The sequence below is a fragment of the Lissotriton vulgaris genome, chromosome 7, assembly GCF_964263255.1.
Source record: "Lissotriton vulgaris chromosome 7, aLisVul1.2, whole genome shotgun sequence".
In the NCBI taxonomy this organism is placed as follows: Eukaryota; Metazoa; Chordata; class Amphibia; order Caudata; family Salamandridae; genus Lissotriton; species Lissotriton vulgaris.
This window is the reverse complement of record NC_141695.1, coordinates 1,138,086,990-1,138,105,651: the sequence shown is the minus strand read 5'-3', so window position 1 is coordinate 1,138,105,651 and position 18,662 is coordinate 1,138,086,990. Positions and strand designations below refer to the sequence as shown.

The window sequence follows — 18,662 nt, the reverse complement described above, 5'->3', positions numbered from 1 at the left end:
CTGCTTACATTCCTGTTGCCGGCCGGAACTGCAGTGTGCAGTTTCTTTTGCGGGGCGCTGCCCCGGCGCCCCTATGGACCAGCCGCCACTGGGTAAATGTCTCTGATTGTTGCACTCTTAGCCCCGTGTCCCAGGGCGGTCCTGGGGCTCTCAAAAATATCACTGCATTTATAAATTGCAGATAAGGCACATTGCCTTCAACAACCGCATAACTAAGAGAAAGGGGCCGATCAGCTGTCCTAGACTCTTTCCGAACAGCATAAGCATTGAACCATCTATAACTTCCACTAGCTCAGTAAATACATAAATGGGGGCAAAACTTCATCTGGCACTTCAACAGAGGCAGAAATACAGAAAATGAAATAGCTGCACTTTCAAATCCCCCGTGAAGTCATACAAAGGTTAACATGTGTCCTTTTGTTTGCAGCCCTGTGCATTCCTTTTGCAAAGTACTGTTTATTGGAGCGTACTATCTAATTGGTTTAAATTTGAGCCAAAGCTACAACTCCCAGAAAGCATTGGAGTCGTAACCCTTGGCACATGTCCACTTACAGGAAGAGACAGATCTACACTTATTTTTTCCAACAGTAATGCTACTTAGAAACAACAAAAGCTGAAAATATATTGTGGTTGTGTACAGTGGCAGCTGCTATAATTGCTTAGCAGTAAGGAAGCACAACTAAAAATCTGACAGCCGCCATCTTGCCTCTTTTCTCCAATCCTGGACTCTGACTGCGCAGGCTCCTAGAAGCAAAATCCCAGCTGGGATTGGTCGAAGTGGCTTTGTTGGCCATCAGACAGTGCATTGAAGCCTGGAAGTGTTTTTCCAGACCGGCCGTGCAACACAGCTGGATTGAAGAAACTTAACTGTGCATGTGTGCCTGGCCATCCTAGGCCGGCCGGCCAGACACACATGTAAACGTAAAAGTGCTCACCACTCTTCCCCCTGCCATGCCTGTCCAACAGGATTGCCTGGCACGCCCCGCTGAAGGCTCGCATCGTCAGCTGTTAGGCAAAAATAATGATAATAAAATGCTTTATTATCATTATTTTATTTTTCCTTTTTTAGCAGGAGACGGCAATATTCCGCCATTACAGAGAAGGCACCCCTGGTTCTGTACAGTATTATCAACTTGGTTGTGTACTGTAATATTAACGTTTTTTTCTGAATCAGGGTGCAGTGCAACAGTAATATAGAACTTTAAAAACTGCCTTCAAGAATAAACTCCACTGTTTTAGGCCCAAGTTAGAGATTCCTTTCATTCTGAGAGTTACAAAAAATGAGACTTTGATCGTGTGACTTTCAGATACACATAAAAATAAGTTTAATAACACAACAGCAATAAATAGTAATGTTGAATGTGGTTTGCCAATAACATCAGACAATGGTATAAAATTATATTTTGTTGTTTAAACAAAAATGTACTTGTGGCATAAATATATACAACACAGATCATGACATAGGTTTTAAATTACCATATCCAGCAATTGTGTTTTATTCTCTCGCTTTTGAAATGAAGGCTTTACAATAAATAGAACTGTTAAATATTTACAGTAATAGCATATACAGAATCAGTAGATGCACACAAGAACCCTCTCACACCTACATACTGTAGCATACAGAAAGTTATTACCAGGGATCAACATACGCACAGTTTTTTCATTTAAAGAACATATTCTGTGTTTTTCTTGACTTTTCAAGGTTTGTCTATCTAGAATAATCTGCAATGAGTGGGTATGTTTTATTGTAATGCACACTGTGTACTGGATCGCCTCTAGGCACTTGGGTGAATTAAGGGTGTAGACGTAGTACTTGCCAAAGGTGCAGTGCTGTGAGCACTGGAGCCTGATGCCCTCCCCAACACAGGAGGTCCAAACTGTTATACTGTCGCTTTCTTTACTGTTCGATATGTCATGATATTTCTTTATTTTATTTGGTATGTACTTTCCACTTATTTAAAGAAAACTGTCTTTAGGCTTGTGCTTGTCACAAACACTTTCGTGTGGAATGCTGCAACAAACAGAAATTACATCACTCATCAGTGCTACAGGAAAGATTGTTTTGTAAGCACATAGGCGTGAACATGTCTGGAGCTGATTGCAAAGTTTGGAGTTGATTGTAGCATAAAACAAGGTTAAAAGTTAGAAAACAATTAAAAAAAAGAGTTCTGATATGCTTTCTAATGGCGATAAAAGCAATTAATTTCTGTACGTCAAGGCTGAGATATAAGAAAAGAGACATCTGACCGATTGTGTCAGCCTTTTAGGACACGTTAGGCTAACAATCAGTACCCTTAATATGGGCGAATGAGAAACTGACCTGCTGCAACACTGCTTCCAATTGCATCTATATGCCTATTAATACAAAGTATGCCTGGTTACGGCTAATTGTGGCCGAATTCTATTGCTTTTCAGAGATATTGGCCTGTCAGGTTTACCTGTATGTTTTTAGTTTTCCCTTTTTAGAAAAAAAGTCTTCTGCACTAATCTATCTTTTTTGGGGAAATTGTTCTTTTTGCCCTTTCTGAGAAACACAACGAATATGCATTGACTTTATGTTATTCAGTTCACACCTGTTGGAAGTCTGTAGGGTCTACGGGTTATCCCTATAACATTAGCCCAGAAGGGTAATTCTGGAACATAAACTATTATGTTCCCCGCAGTGCCTCTATGGCAGAACATGATCAGTAGGAACGCCAAATCCATACCACTGTGAGCCAGACATTAGAACTCACCTCTTACATAAAGATCATTTACATATATCCCAAAAATTCCCACACCTGTTACAAATATGCGAACGCGAAGGAAAGAAATTCAAAATGGCACATTTGTATTACGAATGCTGTAAAAATGTAACATATTGTTTTCCTAGCGATTTTATAAAGTAACATAACTGTCCCTAAAATGTAGGATTGGTGAAAGAAAATGCACTGTGGTTTGATGACCCCTGGTTTCTATCTTATTAGAAAAAAAATACCTAAAGTATACGCAAATTTACATAGGCTACACATATGTACAGCAAAACAACCTTATGATAAAGAAATAATACAAAACGTGTGTGCATGCTGAGGTGATGTGTTGAATTTGATAGTCCAGGGATGTGTCCATGTGATTCTGGGAAAGAGTGACCTCACATGAACTACGCACATGATGCCAAAAGATAACTCCAGATGTTTTCCTTGGCTCAGCATTGATGAGAGGGGAAGGTTTAGGATCCGGAATGGCTTTCCCAATGCATGCAACTTATTACTGCATATTAGGAAAGCCTTCCCCTAAGGGGACTTGAAATTCTGTCTCTGCATTGACAAACACAATTTGCTTCCTTCTGGCAGGAGTATTTTTAAAGCTCCCAAGGTGACAATGAAAAGGAAACCAGTGAGAAACACAAATAAATGTCGACTTCACTATCCTGAGCCAATATTTTTTTTTAAAGTCCTTATGTAAGATGTCTTTAGTTCAACAAGGTTCTCAGCTCCGTTCTCTCCATCTTAGCTAAATCACTTTGCTGCCTGGAAGATAATTTGAAATGTCTTCCTGGCTAAAGCTTTGCTAGAGTGCTGCCCAGACGGCCAGTAGGAGGCAGCAGTTTCAGCTGAGGCAAGATGACTGGGTTAGCCACTTACAGGCTTTAAATAGCACCTCTCAGACTGACAACATAGGTTATACAAAATGCTAGGGATGACAAAACAGATGACAGAGAGCAGGAGCTTTTCCGTATTAACCTGTTTGGAGAGCCCTATAGATGAATGGCGTGCACTGAAAAGGGGCATTGTTAAACTCAACTCCATGGTCTATGTCACCAGAGTGTTCTCTTTCAACAGAGATGCCTTGCATGGACACACACATTCTCCTTTAAGAACCTTTTTTCCACATAAGTCTGGCCAATTGTTGTATGTATGGGTGGTGCATAGAGAGATCTGGAGGAGGTAGGTTGGTATGGGTACAAAACAATCGAGTCTTTAACTGTCAGGAGTGTTATGATGAGAAAACTGGACACGGTTTTTAGGGTAGATAAGAAAGATTGAGAAGGGAATGGGGTTGTTTACATCCCACATACAATATTGTATGCTCTAATTAGCAGCAAATGTATATCTTAGAAGAAGATAACAGTTGAAGACAGGGATATACAAAAATAACACTTTTTTTGATTGAAGGATAATATGCTGGTTCCAAGACAATTTGATATTCTTTGAATGTGGATCTACATGGAAACAATTTATTCAGATTCTCTTAAAGTCCTGGAAGCATAGGGCTTAATCCAGGAGTCATGGCCTCTGCTCCTCTCAATGCCAAATCCTTGCAGGATATGTGGTAGATATAGAGAAGTGCATCTTGGGAGTAACTTTGCAATAGAGATATATTTTCAAGAACATAGTCTGTGTTTCCTGAGATGACTGCATGTCTGCTCTGTGGTGGAGCTTGTCATTTCCTACAGATGTAAGAAGAGGACCACTCAGCTTAGGAAGGCAACTGGACTGCATGAAGGGATGGGGCGGGGCCTTTGTATTTAGGTAACACCACTTCCCTGTTCAGGTGCCTACCCAGAGACTAGCCTCAAGCAGAAGGTCTGTAATGTAGCACAAGGAAAAAAATATATTTTACTTCACTTCCCTCGAGGCTGCATGCTTTCCCTCTGTCGGACCCTAGAATGAATTGGAGCAAATTGGGCTGCTGGGTGTTATAACACTCCTGAACCACGGTCACAACTATTTTAACTACAACTATAGTTATCTACTTGAAAAGAAAAGATATGTAATATATGAAGACTGTGAAAGAAAAAGAGGTATAGTGCATTAGAGTGCATGAGGATCCCACCATTAATTGTTCAATTCTGACCTTAGGTGACCAACTCTTAAGGTAGCTTTTCGGAGAGATTTACGTCCCACAAATATAAGGGGACAATGCTCCGTTAAATACACAGCATGGAGCCCTACTGAGAATTTTTATGAAGCATTGTTGATTTTCTTTTTAAGTAGTGCATCTGATCAAGAGGGCTGCAAAACCTTTTCTTTTTACTTTGATAACCCAGTACACATCTAAGATATCAAGTCCATTCAAGGAATTTAGACATTGGTCTGTGGAGGGCAACAAAAGGTTTGACTACAGAGAAAATATGCTTCATGAAGGCTGAGGTTGTGTATTGTGCCTCTCACGAAGAGAAAGCGTACATAATGAAAAGGAGGTCTGTATACTCAATGGCACTTTAGTGGATTTCAGATCAGAATGCACTTACCTAGGAGAGAGTGGTTCACAAACCTGAATCCTGTAGTCAAGAACATTCCAAGGCATGTAAAGGGTTCAAAGAATTGGTCACAAGAGTTTTCTGCCTGCTTTATGCCGCATAGAACAAGCACATTTACCCGTCGCTCACAGCTGGAGGGTGGAGGGAGTGCATACACCCATTTGCTTGGGTGTTTGTATTTAAGAGAGGTGGTTGCTACTCAGTTTACAAGAGGTAAATTGCCCAATGGGTCAATAATGCAATTCAAATGTGCCGGTACATAGCCCCTTTGCTTTTCTTTCTCCTTAATAGATTCTCAACACTTGCAAGAAAGGTTGATCCCAGTGTCACACTATCCTTCCTTGTCAGTCTTCACCTTCAGTTTCCCGGGTCAGTTTTCACATTCTATTTCTTTCTGCCTCCCAGTGTGTTACAATCTATGAAAGGAAATAATAAAGTAGAAGGTACACCTTTCTCCTCACTTCACGTTCATGCGGTTATTATGCCGTGATGAATATGGACATCTATGCCTTTACACTTCTGCATTATCACAACTCCATTTGTTATATATAAGTTCAGATATGAATTATTTTCTCTACTTGCTACTTGTCCCAATATTGAGATTTACTTTCGTCTTTGCACTAAAGGATATCGATTGTTTTTGTGAACACCAATGATATATATCGTTTTTAACAATCAATTCCAGCTTTCTCTTAATCTCCTAAATAGCTTGCAAAATATGTCGCTAAACAGACCTGACTAGGTTATCGCCTTTTAACAATTATTGCAAACTGTTTGTTACGATGTACATGTTATTACTGTAGGTTCAATGAAGTGATTTTTTTTTTTAAACTAGTAGACAACTTTTATCACGTTCAACAGATAACCGTACTTGTTCATCAAAAATAGCTTTTTTGTATGAACATAAAATTCTAAAACTACTTTTTAGAATATCTGTGAATTGGGCGGTGGAGAGGCACGGAATTGGATAGCAATCAAGGGTTTTAATGACTCTTGTATATATAAATAATCGCCAGTAAAAATGTGCTACATGTGCCTTTGTCCAATATATACGGAATTTGAATACTCTGAGTTGATGATGTAAGTCCTATCTAGGGGAAATTATTCTGCTGGAAAAAAGACGGCAAATGGCGGAAATGGAAATAAAAAGGATATTAACTGCAATAAATAACTTAGGTTAATTTGTTAAATAGTTGGGGAGGCAACAGTACTACCATGCACTGCCCTACTTTGAGGATGTGAAGGGAAACATTACTATGGGATTTGGCACTGCTAGCGGAGTGCGTGGAAAATCTGGACGTCACCATCTCTCGTCAATATGTAATGCACAGCCCAAGAAGGCCAAATATCCCAGAATGCACAATGTATGACAAAACCCTTGTCAATGGTAAATGATTTGGAATGTCCATAGTTACGAAGACTGACTTGTAGGTGACCAGTGTGGTGGGGAGGAGTCAGACATCCTTTCACCTGCGGATATCTGATGACTCTACAAGCTCTTCGGCCTGGTCACCAGTGGCTTGGGGGATTCTAGGAACCTGGCTTCCGGTTCTCACACGGACATTCATTGGTCCCCAGCCGCTCTTGTCTTTATCTCCTCTGACAACTTTGAAGCCCTCCCTCTCCGTCTCCAGTTGAGGGGCTGGCTCCCCTTCTCTGCGAGGAACTCGGAGGACATCCCCAAACTTCTTCTCTGGAGCCAGGGTGATATCTGCATGCCCAGCCGAGCTGCAGAAACTCAAGATGCTACAGAGGCTTCCCCAGTTTTGCTCGCATTGGGTTTGGATGCTGTGTGTGATTGCTTCCTTGACGTCATTGCCGCAGGTCAGCAGAATGTTCACAAGGTCTACATAGGGCCTGAGGGTGAAAGAAATGCAACATTTAAAGTCAGTTTGAAAAATTCCTTGATAAAAAGTGTTGCTAAACACAATAGACACGTTTCACAGCAAGTAAGGGTTGCTATGCCAATCCAGTATACAGATTTCTCTAGAGACAGAAGCGTAATGCGAAAAATCGTCCACCCCCACCAAACAAATATGGTGAAAGACCTCTGACACTGTCTGCCCCACCAGAAGTACCATCCCTTATACCAGCAGAGTTCTTTCCAACATACATGGGCAGAAAGAGAAGCAAGGTATGGAATCTCACCCAGCTCCCTTTCAGAAACTTAAATGTTCAGTTACTATATAGTACATTTAGCAGCATTTCAGTGTTTCTGTGCTCTACAAATGTTGCCAAGCAAGAGAACTCTGCACGACAAGTAAAGTAGTGTGCCCAGGATCGCAAAATATATTCAATGGGAGATGCAAGGAATAGAAGGCTGCTCCTTTCGTTTCATAGTAGTAGTACATATTTTGAAGTATGTGTTCATTTAACAATCTCACAGAAGACCTCCTGCATGAGCAGCCATACATAGAGAGAATTTAGGAGGCTGCATTTGCCCTGAGGCAACTTGTGTCAGCTATCTGTATTTCTGTTTCTGTGCAGGTTCTGTTGCAGGAGGTGGGCATATGTAGCAGGGGAAGCTCCTCCCAAAGAGTGGAGGAGTGTCGCCCCGCCTGCTGCGAGCGCAGCAGGCAAACACTAATAAATAAAACAGTACATTAATAATGCAATTTTATTTTGCCACCAGCTCACCCTGTGTACACCTCGAGCGTGAGGGCAGGGGTCGGATGAATCCTGCGATTGCAGGATGACTGCCTTCCCTGTCAGGCACATTTTGGATTGGCTGGCAATTTTGCTACAGCAGGGCTGACATGGGCACTGTAGACCCAGCAATACCAGGGCTGTTGAACAACCGGGGGTTGCTGGCACAGGCCCACAGCCTCCAAATGAGCACTGGGTTAACCTGCTCCCACCAATCATGGAGCTACTCCCACGTTGAAAGCACCAGGATTGGCTGGATTCATGTTTCTACTGAGCAGGAAGGAAGTCCTTCCATTCCTGCTTGAGGGACCCCACAGAAAAAGTGCCGCACCAGAGGAAGCACATATATGGTGCGTTTGTAGCCATCGTGCCCCACCATATTTTATTCTCCTGTTAGCCACCACTGATATGTAGATATTAAGAGATTTTCCAGTAGTCAACTAGAAAAAGACATGGGGCACAATTTACCCCTTACTGAAACAGCCATTTCAGACACAGAGAATCTCTGAATACAGCCTATATACAAATAATACATTATAAGTCGTTATTTTTAGAGTTAATTTCAAATGTTTTATTTCTTTGTAACAGCAGTGGCTGCCTCTGTACTTACTCGAGGAGCATGAGATCTTTGAAGTGGATCATCTCCACAATGACCTGGACGTTCTCCCTGGCGGCGGAGCACAGGTCGTGCTTCTGGTAACACTCGCGCTGAAGCTGCAGCACCATGTCTTTGATGGCGGGGCACTTGCGGCTGATGCAGCTAAACTTGTGCCGCAGCCCGTGAGCCTTGCACTTCAGAGCATCTTTGATGAAGGATTTACCCTGGAGAAATATGGACAGAAACAAATTGATTTGTTTTTTGAGTGTACTTGTGAGACTTATGTCTAGTGTTACAGATATGCAACTCTGTGATCATTCAGGTCTATCAACTTGACTATACATGTTAAGGCTAGGACGAGCACGGACATCAATGCATAACCGCAGTTGTTTCTTGTTCTTTCATACACAGATCAGGAACAGAGACAGATATGGGTGCTCCCCTTAAAAAGTCTGTTTCCAAGATTAGAATATACACAGGGATGAGTGCATTGAATTCAGTTTCACCATGGGATGGCTGCACAGCATAAAGTTCCTTTTGAAAACATCAACTCCTGGAGATGTAGGTTGGTGTACATAAGAGGATAGCCACTACTTGGACTAGGGATCAACACTGTAACAGGTGTACACCACGGTGCTGGATTCCATGGCTCAGGTTGGACATGGAGATGGGAATACAGTGTAGGATACAAAAGTCTCAGAGTAGGGAGGTGTAGTGAGCAGGGTGTTCACTGAGAGATGTTCAACAAAACCTTGAATTTAGGATGCAATATATTCACCTAATAACTTTGCAAACAATCCAGGACAGATAAGATAAATAATTAATGAAAAACATTCAAAAATCCATCACTCATTTAGATCGAGAATTGACCTAATTGATTTGAATTCAGTGATAGTGTACAACTTTGATCACCTATGAAGATTACGAAATGGTCGAATAAAGGAGTGCTCCTTACTAAGATCCTGAGTGAAATCTGGGATAGAACAAAACTGCAAAACACACACTTCCAACATTCAAGATGGATCGTTATCGGTCCGGCTGCAGGTATACAGTGGTTCAGGATCACTTGGGCAAATTCTGTTTGCTGAATTTATGGTAAGCTACCTCACAAAAGTGCAGACATTCTTCCGCACATACTCTACTTATTGATTGTAGCGTTGGTATGTTTCACATACTCTCACTATTAAATGTTTGCTATCTGGCATCCAGTCATAGTTGCACATTACTCTAAGGCCAGGCTGGTTCCATCAACCCAAAATGCTGCATCTTCATCATGACTCACTCACACTATGGGCACTGCTCTCTTCCTCTTGTGACCCGCTTAAGTTGTGATGTGGCCTAAAGGAATGCTTTGATGCTCTGTTTCATAATGATATTGGTCAGAAAGCCACAAATCCCTCTTGAGGAAAAACCCCTGAACCCTCTCCCTACGAAGGCAACCTTATTAAAAACTGTCAGCAGTGAAGTTATCATACAAAACGAATTTTAAAGTTGTACAAAAAGATTGTGCGCTCTGGGAATGCAATAATTGTGCAAGAAGACTTCACTGCTTCGCTTAAGTGCGCATGTGCAATTGGGAGCTGGAGGACTTATCGACATTTGGGAGCTATTACATATAATCATACACTTGTTTTTGCAAAGTTACTCTTGTTCTTGGGATTCTCTAAAATCCCCGGCTGTGAACACAGAAAGATAACCCTAACTCAGCAGATTTTCTGCCAACAACAGATCTGTCACTCTGCAGTTAGAGATCTTTGGTTGTATCTGGACGACATTGTTGGCCTTCAACTTCATATTACGGGAGTATTGACTTTATAAGCCGCTGCTGTTTTTAATGATAAATTACTCAGCCAGTATACTCTTGATCGAACAGAACTGACCGTCGTGCTTGGAAGAGTCCTGGATTTTTTCCACGTGGACTCTCATTTTGAGGGCTCCATGGCACATAGTACCTCCTTTAAATTCTATGGGCCAAAAAAGGCACATCGGCAGACTCGTCTGTTGTTGAGCTTCCTGAAGATGAAAATTGACAATTGCACAAAGTAGTGGCAAATCCAATAGATCTTGCCTTTGTGACCTATTGACTTTGCTCATTGTTTTTATCATACTGCGCAGCACCCAAAATGCTGTGTAGTTAGTCTAAAGTAAAAAAAAAAACCTTTGGCAAAGTCCCCTGCTTCTTTTTAGAGGCATGCAAACCACACCTGTGCACCCCTAGAAAATGAGGGCAGCACTTTATTTCATTCTAATAATCAAACCGAGTTGGATCAGTAACTAAAAAGAAAAGAAAATACACAAAAGAAGGGGAACAGAAGCAGCACAGTGGAAGGTTGTGAATGATAAAGGAGCATGGGGAAAGTGGGAGATGAATGGTGAACAACACAGGGGAAGGTGAGGAAAGAGGAAGCATCACACAGTCTGGCAAGGAATGGCAAAGCAACAGGGGGGAATGGGGGGTGAACGGGGAAGCAACATGGGATAGAGGGGGAATGCCGAACAAACACGGGAGGGGACATGAAATAACAGTGGAGGAGGGCTGGAGAGGTATGTGGAGGCAACATGGAACTGGAGAAAGAAACACTAAGGGTTAGGGCGAGGAAGCATTATGGAGAAAGGTGAGAGCAAAATAGAAGAGGATGGGAAGAAGCAGTCAGGCAAAATAGATCAACACGGAGTGCAACAGGAGAGACATTTTCAAGAGAGATGTACTCACCTTAATGGAGTGCTTCACATAAAAGAGCAAAGAAGCAGTGGCGGCCTGCAGGGATCGGTGGTGGGCGGGGGGATGTAAAAACTAAAAAATAAATAAAACCACTTACCGTATCGCTGCCTCCCACATCACTTCTCCGCTGGACTCGGCTGAACCAGGAAGCAATGCCAGGCTCCCCAAACCAATCACAACGCTGCAATGCAGCATTGTGATTGGTAAGCACCCAGGCTCCCTTGACCAATCACAACGCTGCAATGCAGCATTGTGATTAGTCTGAGCGATGTGGCTCGGTGCTCAGACGGAAACTGGGGGCCTGGGCATGTTCTCCATGCAGGCTGTAATGCAGCATAGAAGAACATGCAAAGTGTGCATGATGGTTTGGCCGGACACCAAGGACCGGCAAATGCGTCATTGCAAATTTAGGAGTGGGCAAACCACTCCTGCCCTGAGAGCAGACCAGCCCCACCCGCCGCCTGCAAAGCAGATGTAAACACTAAAATGATAACAACATCACTTTATTATCATTTAATTGTTCTTTAGTTACACTGCTTAAAAGCAGTGAGGCGACGCTCCTCCGCCTTAGCGGAGGAGCCGTCATTGTAATGTAGGGATTGAAAAACAGGCAGTGGATGCTGTAATAACAGCTAATCAAAGAGATTGCAAAGGGGCACGGCTTCATATGAGGGACATACACAAGATTGACAAGCTGGGGCACGAAGAAGAAACAAGCAAATGAGAGTGAGGGTAGGAAATGGAGCCTTGGGAAGGGAGTCTCAAATCTCACATTCCCCCCGAAGTCAACCCTTTGGAACTACCCTTCGCTCCCAAAGTTGATGGAATGTTTCCTGGAACTTCTTACACATGCCCAGACACAGCGACTCCATTGCGGGTACTTAGTTAATCACAGAACCATAAGCATTGTCATTGGTGTGCACCCCATCGGCAAACACGCAGGCGTCCACACTTACACAGTTCTACAACACATGAAATCTGGTCTGTCTTGTTCATGCTTGTATGGTAGTGGTTCCCACTTCCAACACAAATGTTATCAGTTGTGGGGTTTCAGCAATCACATGATGCGGAAGAGCTAACGAGAAACCCCCTCTCTAATGATATCAAGCAAATACATGAAACATCTGTATCTTAAGACAAAAAAGCATTTCTTGTCAAATTACAATCTTTCTGGTGAAAACCCACAGCACATCATCAAACAGTTAATTCAGCTGAACATTTCTAGACGTCCTTCTTCAATGACCCAGCAGGCAAGGACGGTAATAGGTCGCGCTAATGAAGGCGTGCTGTAATTACAGAACTATGCACTGGTTCGCCCCTTGAGTTTAAGTCTGTGCTTATTACTTTGCTTCTGCTTAGGCTCCCTGCTGCTGCAACTCCTTTCTACCTTTCTAGGAATTTTGTTTGAAGTTGATTTCATATTCAGATCCAAAATTCCTCCTGCTATTATGGTCTGTTTTTAGATTTGAACAGACGCTTGCTGCTGTGTGAAAGGAACCTGGGGTTAGGCACGTCAAGGACTGTATATCTCAAACACATGGCAAGATAACCCACATGCTAAGTTTCAGGAAATGACTGAAGTCCTACACCTGCCTTGCGTCCAACCTCGCCGCCTGACTTTTGGGAGAGGAGGGTGCATGTGCTGCCCTGCGAGAGGGAGGGGTTCGCTGTTACGCAACCAGTGAGAGTTTGTTCTGGGGTGTGTTGTGTTTTGTACGTCTTTGAGTTTCTCTACTCAGTTGTGATGCAGCCCCATTTATCCTGTTTTTGTGTTTTGCTTACGTGGAACTCTCTGAAGAAATGTCTGTTGTTTGTGTGGTGTGTGTTTGTGTTTTTTTGTGCTCCGTGTTCAGTTGAGGACAAAGTGTGAGTGTTCTGTGCTGCTGATGGTGAAAAAAGGCTAAATCTTAAATCCTCAGTTTACATCAAACTGATCATAGTGTTGAAAATGTTGGCTTTCTCCTAAAGTAGAGGGTGCGAGGCTGGCAGGTCTGAATCACATTTGCGTTTCCCGTTAAACTACATCACGAAAAGTTAGAAACCAAGGGACAAGGATGTATTCAGATACCACTTATCAACAGTTTCACAAACGTCACCGTCTACACAATGAAGCCTCTCCGTCGCATCTCACTATACACTGGATACCTACAAAAGCTACAAGCTATCCTCAAACTCCTAATCTCCAAGCTTGATTATGCTAACAGCCTATACCTGTTTCATCAAATGCAAACAAGTTTCATCAAATGCAAAATACTTTTCATCCAAAATGCCACTGCAAGACTCCTTCTCCCCATTCCTGCAAGAGAATGCATGACTCCCGTTCTGCAATCAGTCCACTCTCTACCAATTGCTAGAAGAGCAATTTCAAAGGCTCTCTGCTTTGTTCACAGAGTATCTCAAGGAAAGCGACTACTATACCAACAAGAAATACAAATAAAAAAGAAAATTGTACCCCCGGCTTGCACCACAGATCATTATACCACCTTACTAGAAAGAATTATTAGGCACGGCTTTCTTGGTACAAGTTGTCAAGCTCTGGAACTCACTACCAGACAAGAGTCAATGCATTCAGTAGCATATACACTTCATGATTGAGTAGAAAAACAAATGCTATTTTCAAGATTACTACATCATTCTACAACCATACAAAAGAACCTTGAAAAATAATCACACATTCAAGTACACACAGGGAACAGGCCAGCCAGCGTACAACTGTTTATATCCAGGTACATTCTGAAGTGTTGGCCAATGTATTGGGAAAACTATAGTAACAGCAATGCATATGTATCCTTCCTGGCCAGCACAAATATTAATACAGTAATACTCAGTAGTCAGGGGCAACCAATTGTAGTTCATCTAGGTCCCCTATACTGCTTGACCATCTTACACTCCTGTAAGGTAAAACGGCTATGGGGCATGTCCATACCCAGAATTCTACCAGTCCACAGCAATAAACCACCCAACAACAACTGAACTGGCATACAATAACTGAATAGATCTGCCACATGCTGCTGTCCAACTAAGGCTTTAATGAAGTCTAGTATGACAGGTCCCAACAACCCACATATCATGGCTGCTTTTTGACACCTCACAAAAACAATCAAATAAGGGGCGATTGTTGCAAAGTCCATCCCAGCAGATCTCTTTACCGCTTCTCCCTCCAAACTATGGCTGCTCATGACCATAAATCTTAAACCAAATATCTCAGAATAAACAACCCAGTGAAGTAAAGGAATACAATTAAGGAACCGGCAGACCTGCCCATAGCTGCTATCTCACTGAAAACTGTGTGCCTATGTCTCACACTTCTTCATATATCACACTGCTAAGGGCTGTGTCCTGTAACTCAATAACCACTCTTGTGTGATCATCACGTATGACAAGGAGATGCTTCCCATATAGGTTCAAAAACGAAGATAAGCCCCTTTCAACTATGCACCCTGCATAGTGTTGCATACTACCCATGTAGGCAAGTGCTTTAATGATCCACTCATAAATGTTCCAAAACAATAGAATGCAACACATTGGATTTCTCTGTCTACATAAAATGTAGAGTGCCACATATTAAAAACAATTGGACAAATGCAAGCAATTTATATAGAGTTGCACACATGTAGATGCAAAGCAATAGAGTGCTGTAGGTAGCAAAAGGACTGATGTTGAAACTAAGTTAGGGGAAGGGCCAAATATAAGCGCAGCACTGACAAAGGTATTTTACAGCACTGGTGATGGACAGTTCAGCATCGACATCTTAAGAACATCTTGGGTGCCAGCATCTATTAATTTATAAACTAATCTCTATATCATTTGTAATGGACTGTTTGGTTATAAAGATGCATCGGAAAATCTCGGAGTTTAATGTATGTGCTGTAGACAGTGTACTCAGATACAAACAAGTGCACAGCTGTACCCTGAATATATTCACACATTCTTCACGAGTCTCTTGTTACTAACCTAAGACTTTATGGTGAATGCCGCATGGAACAATGGGTCAGCCCACTGCAGCCACTTTATGATGTGCACTGTGAGTGACTGCATTTTTATCTAATCACATGTGCAAATTGTCCTAAAAAGAAGTGCACTTCAGTGCCATTAGTTTACCAATGTTTTTTTCAATTCTTTACAATTTATTTATTAAAGTCACCCTTATGTTTTACAGTAGGCCTTTGATTACAGTAATTTTGAGCTAATACCTCCTTTTTAATTGAGCCAATATGAATCATATTCTTCTGTGATGTGCATTAAAATTAGAAAAGGTTTCTGTACCAGTGTGTAGTACACCTACATGCCAGGAAGCACCATACTGAAATTATATGTGAAGGCTAATTATTTTTAAATGAAAAATTTGCATTGTAAGCTTTATGCCAGCACATCTAGTTAACAGAATTTTCTTCTTCTTTTAATTTTTTTGCCATACTCTTACATAGGCTATAATGCACTTGTAATACGCCAGTCGGGACAACCATTACATTTTGTGGCAGAGTAACTGTTTGCCAAACTCTAAATAAGGTCCTGAATCGCCATATATTTGATGGACAGGGCACTACAATCATCTGCATTGTATTTATTTATTTATTTAATTTTATTTATAGGCTTATATAGCACTGGACTCGACTCCCGAAGGCGTATCTCTCCGCTTTGTTCGCCCTACAGGTAAAGGTATAGTGCTCACCAAATTGAAGACAAGGGATGAAATCAAAACAGAAAGGTCTTCAGCATTTTTCTAAAGACTAAATGATTGGTACACTGTCTAAGGGTAAGGGGCAATTTGTTCCAAAGGGTGGGACCCAGAAATGAAAGAGCTCTTCCGCCCAGTCTCGCCCTTCTTATTGAAGGAACCTGAAGTAGGTATTGGTTGCTGGAGCGGAGGGTGCGTACTGGGTTATATGGGACAAATTTCTCCGCCAAGTACGAAGAACATGAGCCAAAAATACTCTTGTGGATTATACAGCAAGTTTTAAATTGCACCCGTGCCCGGATCGGTAGCCAGTGCAATTTATCCAGAAGAGGGCGCGAGGGAGTTCTCGGAGGGGCATTGAGAACCAGCCTTGCAGCGGTGTTCTGGACCACCTGAAGCCTAGCGAGTTATCAGTAGCTGATATCAGTAACCCATTACAATAGTCCAGGCGACTAAGCACTAGGGCCTGGACCAGAGTCTTTCTGGATGTATCCGGCAGCAAGGGAAATACTCGTCTAAGGAGTCCAATTCCATGCAGGCAGGACCCCGCTGTTTGGCTGACATGATCCTTCAGTGATAATCCCTGATCTAGTCGAACCCCCAGGATCTTTAAGGTCTGCTTGGGGCTAGGGACGGGGCCCAGATCTAATGGCCACCAGTCCGGTGACCACAGCAGTGGCGCATCTCCAAAGAGCATGACCTCAGTCTTCCCTACATTGCATTGCAGGAAGTTTGCTGCCATCCATTGGGACACAGCCCTCATCTCTTCCGAGAATGAGTGTTTCACTGCAGCTGTCAGGGTTGTAAAAGGGAAAAGCAGCAGGGTGTCATCTGTGTATGACACAGGAATAAATCCATATGATCTCATGAGATCCGCTAAGGGGGGCCACAAACACATTGAAGAGTGTGGGACTTAGGCATGAGCCCTGTGGTACCCCCTTAGTGAGCTCTATCGGGGCCGAGCGGAAGGCGCCCAGGTTGACACTCTGCGAGTGGCCCGATAGGAAACTCTTCGACCAGGACCATGCCAGACCCCCAACCCCTATCTCCTGTAATCGACTGAGTGAGATGTCATGCGATACCGTGTCGAAAGCCGCGGAAAGGTCCAACAGCACTAGAATCACAGAGCTCCCATTATCCTGTGACATTCTGATGGTATCTGTCACAGATAGGAGTGCTGATTCGGTGCTGTAGTTGGGCCTAAATCGGACTGGGAGCCGTCTAAGCCACCAGACAGCTTGATGAAACTCGACGGGTGGGTGTTAATGTGCTTTTCCGTCATCTTACTCAGGTAGGGAAGGAGAGATATAGGGCGGAGGTTGGATAGGTCCGACCAGGGGAAAGTAGAGTTCTTCCAGATTGGGTTTACAATGGCCTTCTTCCAATCTCGTGGTACCTGGCCCTAAGCAATAGAGCAATTGACCAGAGTTTGGATCAGAGGGCCAAGGGAGTTGCCCAAGGTGGAAGCAGTTCTGGCCGGAATGAGATCAAGCGGAGACCCTGTCTTGATATGACCCATAAGTGCCTCAATGTCACTTAAGTTGGCAGCTGGAAAAACTGTGAGTGTCTCCGTGTCCATGACCCGGGGCTGAGGGGGGGCTGTAGAAGGGGAGTCCGTAAGACAGGTTGTCTTGATGATTTTATCATAGATCAGCTCTATCTTATCTTTAAAGAAGAGAGATGTCATCACAAAGGGATTGTGAGAAAACGTCCAGGCTTTCACAACCCGTAGGTTTAGTAAAGGCTTGTAGAATCTGATATAGACCCCTCGAGGAGTTGCCCGCCTCTGCTAGTTGCAAGGCTATGTGATTTTTCCTGGCTGATCTAATGTTTTTATGGTATATGGACAGGGTAGCATAGTAGCCCTTTTTGTCTGCTTCCAGGTCACTTTTCCTCCATGTTTTTTCTAGTTTCCTACAGGCCTGCTTATCTGAGCGCAGTTGGTCAGTATACCATATTTCATGACGAGAGGGAGGGCGCTGTTTGCATAATTTCAGAGGGGCCAAAGAATTGACTACAGTTGAAATAGCTGAATTGAATTTAGATAAAGCCAATTCAGTATTGTCAGAGGCAGTTATGGGGGTTCAACTAGAGCTCTCTGAAATTCCTCTGGGTCACTTTATGCCATTGTCTATGCCAAAATGAGGGGAGGAAAGACCTTTTACTGGGCTTATCCAACCTTAATAGGGAGAAATCAATGACAAAATGGTCTGACCAATTCACCAGGGTGGAGGCATGGCATACAATCTTAGAGGAGTTCGAATAGATCATATCTAATGTATGGCCTGCTAGATGAGTAGGGCCTTTATTATGCTGTGTAAGCCCTAATAGTGACAGATCTGCAAAGAAGGATAGTGTCTCAGGATTATTTGAGAGCTCCCCATGCACATTAAAGTCCCCTAAGAGAAGGAAATCAGTTCCAGTTTTAAAGTGCGGTGCCAATACCTCCACTAGGGAAAGTGCAAAATTAGCACTTGGTCCCGGTGGACGGTAGACAAGAGCTCCCTTTCAAAGGTTTTTGGGTCTGGTATTGATCCGAAAGATCATATTTTCCATCAGGGGAGTACTCCTTTGTTCGACTATTGAGACATTGATCCCCTCCTTATGAATGATGGCAATGCCACCACCAATTTTAATAGGACGGTCCAACCTTACAATTTTATACCCCACCGGAATACCCAGCGTAATGGCAGGTACTGTGTGGGGTTTTAGCCAGGTCTCACTTAGAAAGCATATCTCGGGCTGGGCAGTAGAGATAAGATCCCATAATTCCGTA

General features: G+C 42.8%; 1 protein-coding gene across 1 annotated transcript in view; it reads right to left on the bottom strand.

Annotated features, from left to right (window-relative positions):
- Positions 1-1,297: 1,297 nt before the first annotated feature.
- Positions 1,298-18,662, bottom strand: part of STC2 (stanniocalcin 2) — a 72,579-nt gene continuing 55,214 nt past the window's right edge. The window contains exons 3-4 of the mRNA XM_086931575.1: positions 8,499-8,710; positions 1,298-7,099 (exon numbers count right to left, since the gene is read on the bottom strand). Coding sequence (XP_086787701.1) covers positions 6,709-7,099; positions 8,499-8,710 — 603 coding nt within the window. The 3' untranslated portion in view covers positions 1,298-6,708. The remainder of the gene's footprint in view (positions 7,100-8,498; positions 8,711-18,662) is intronic.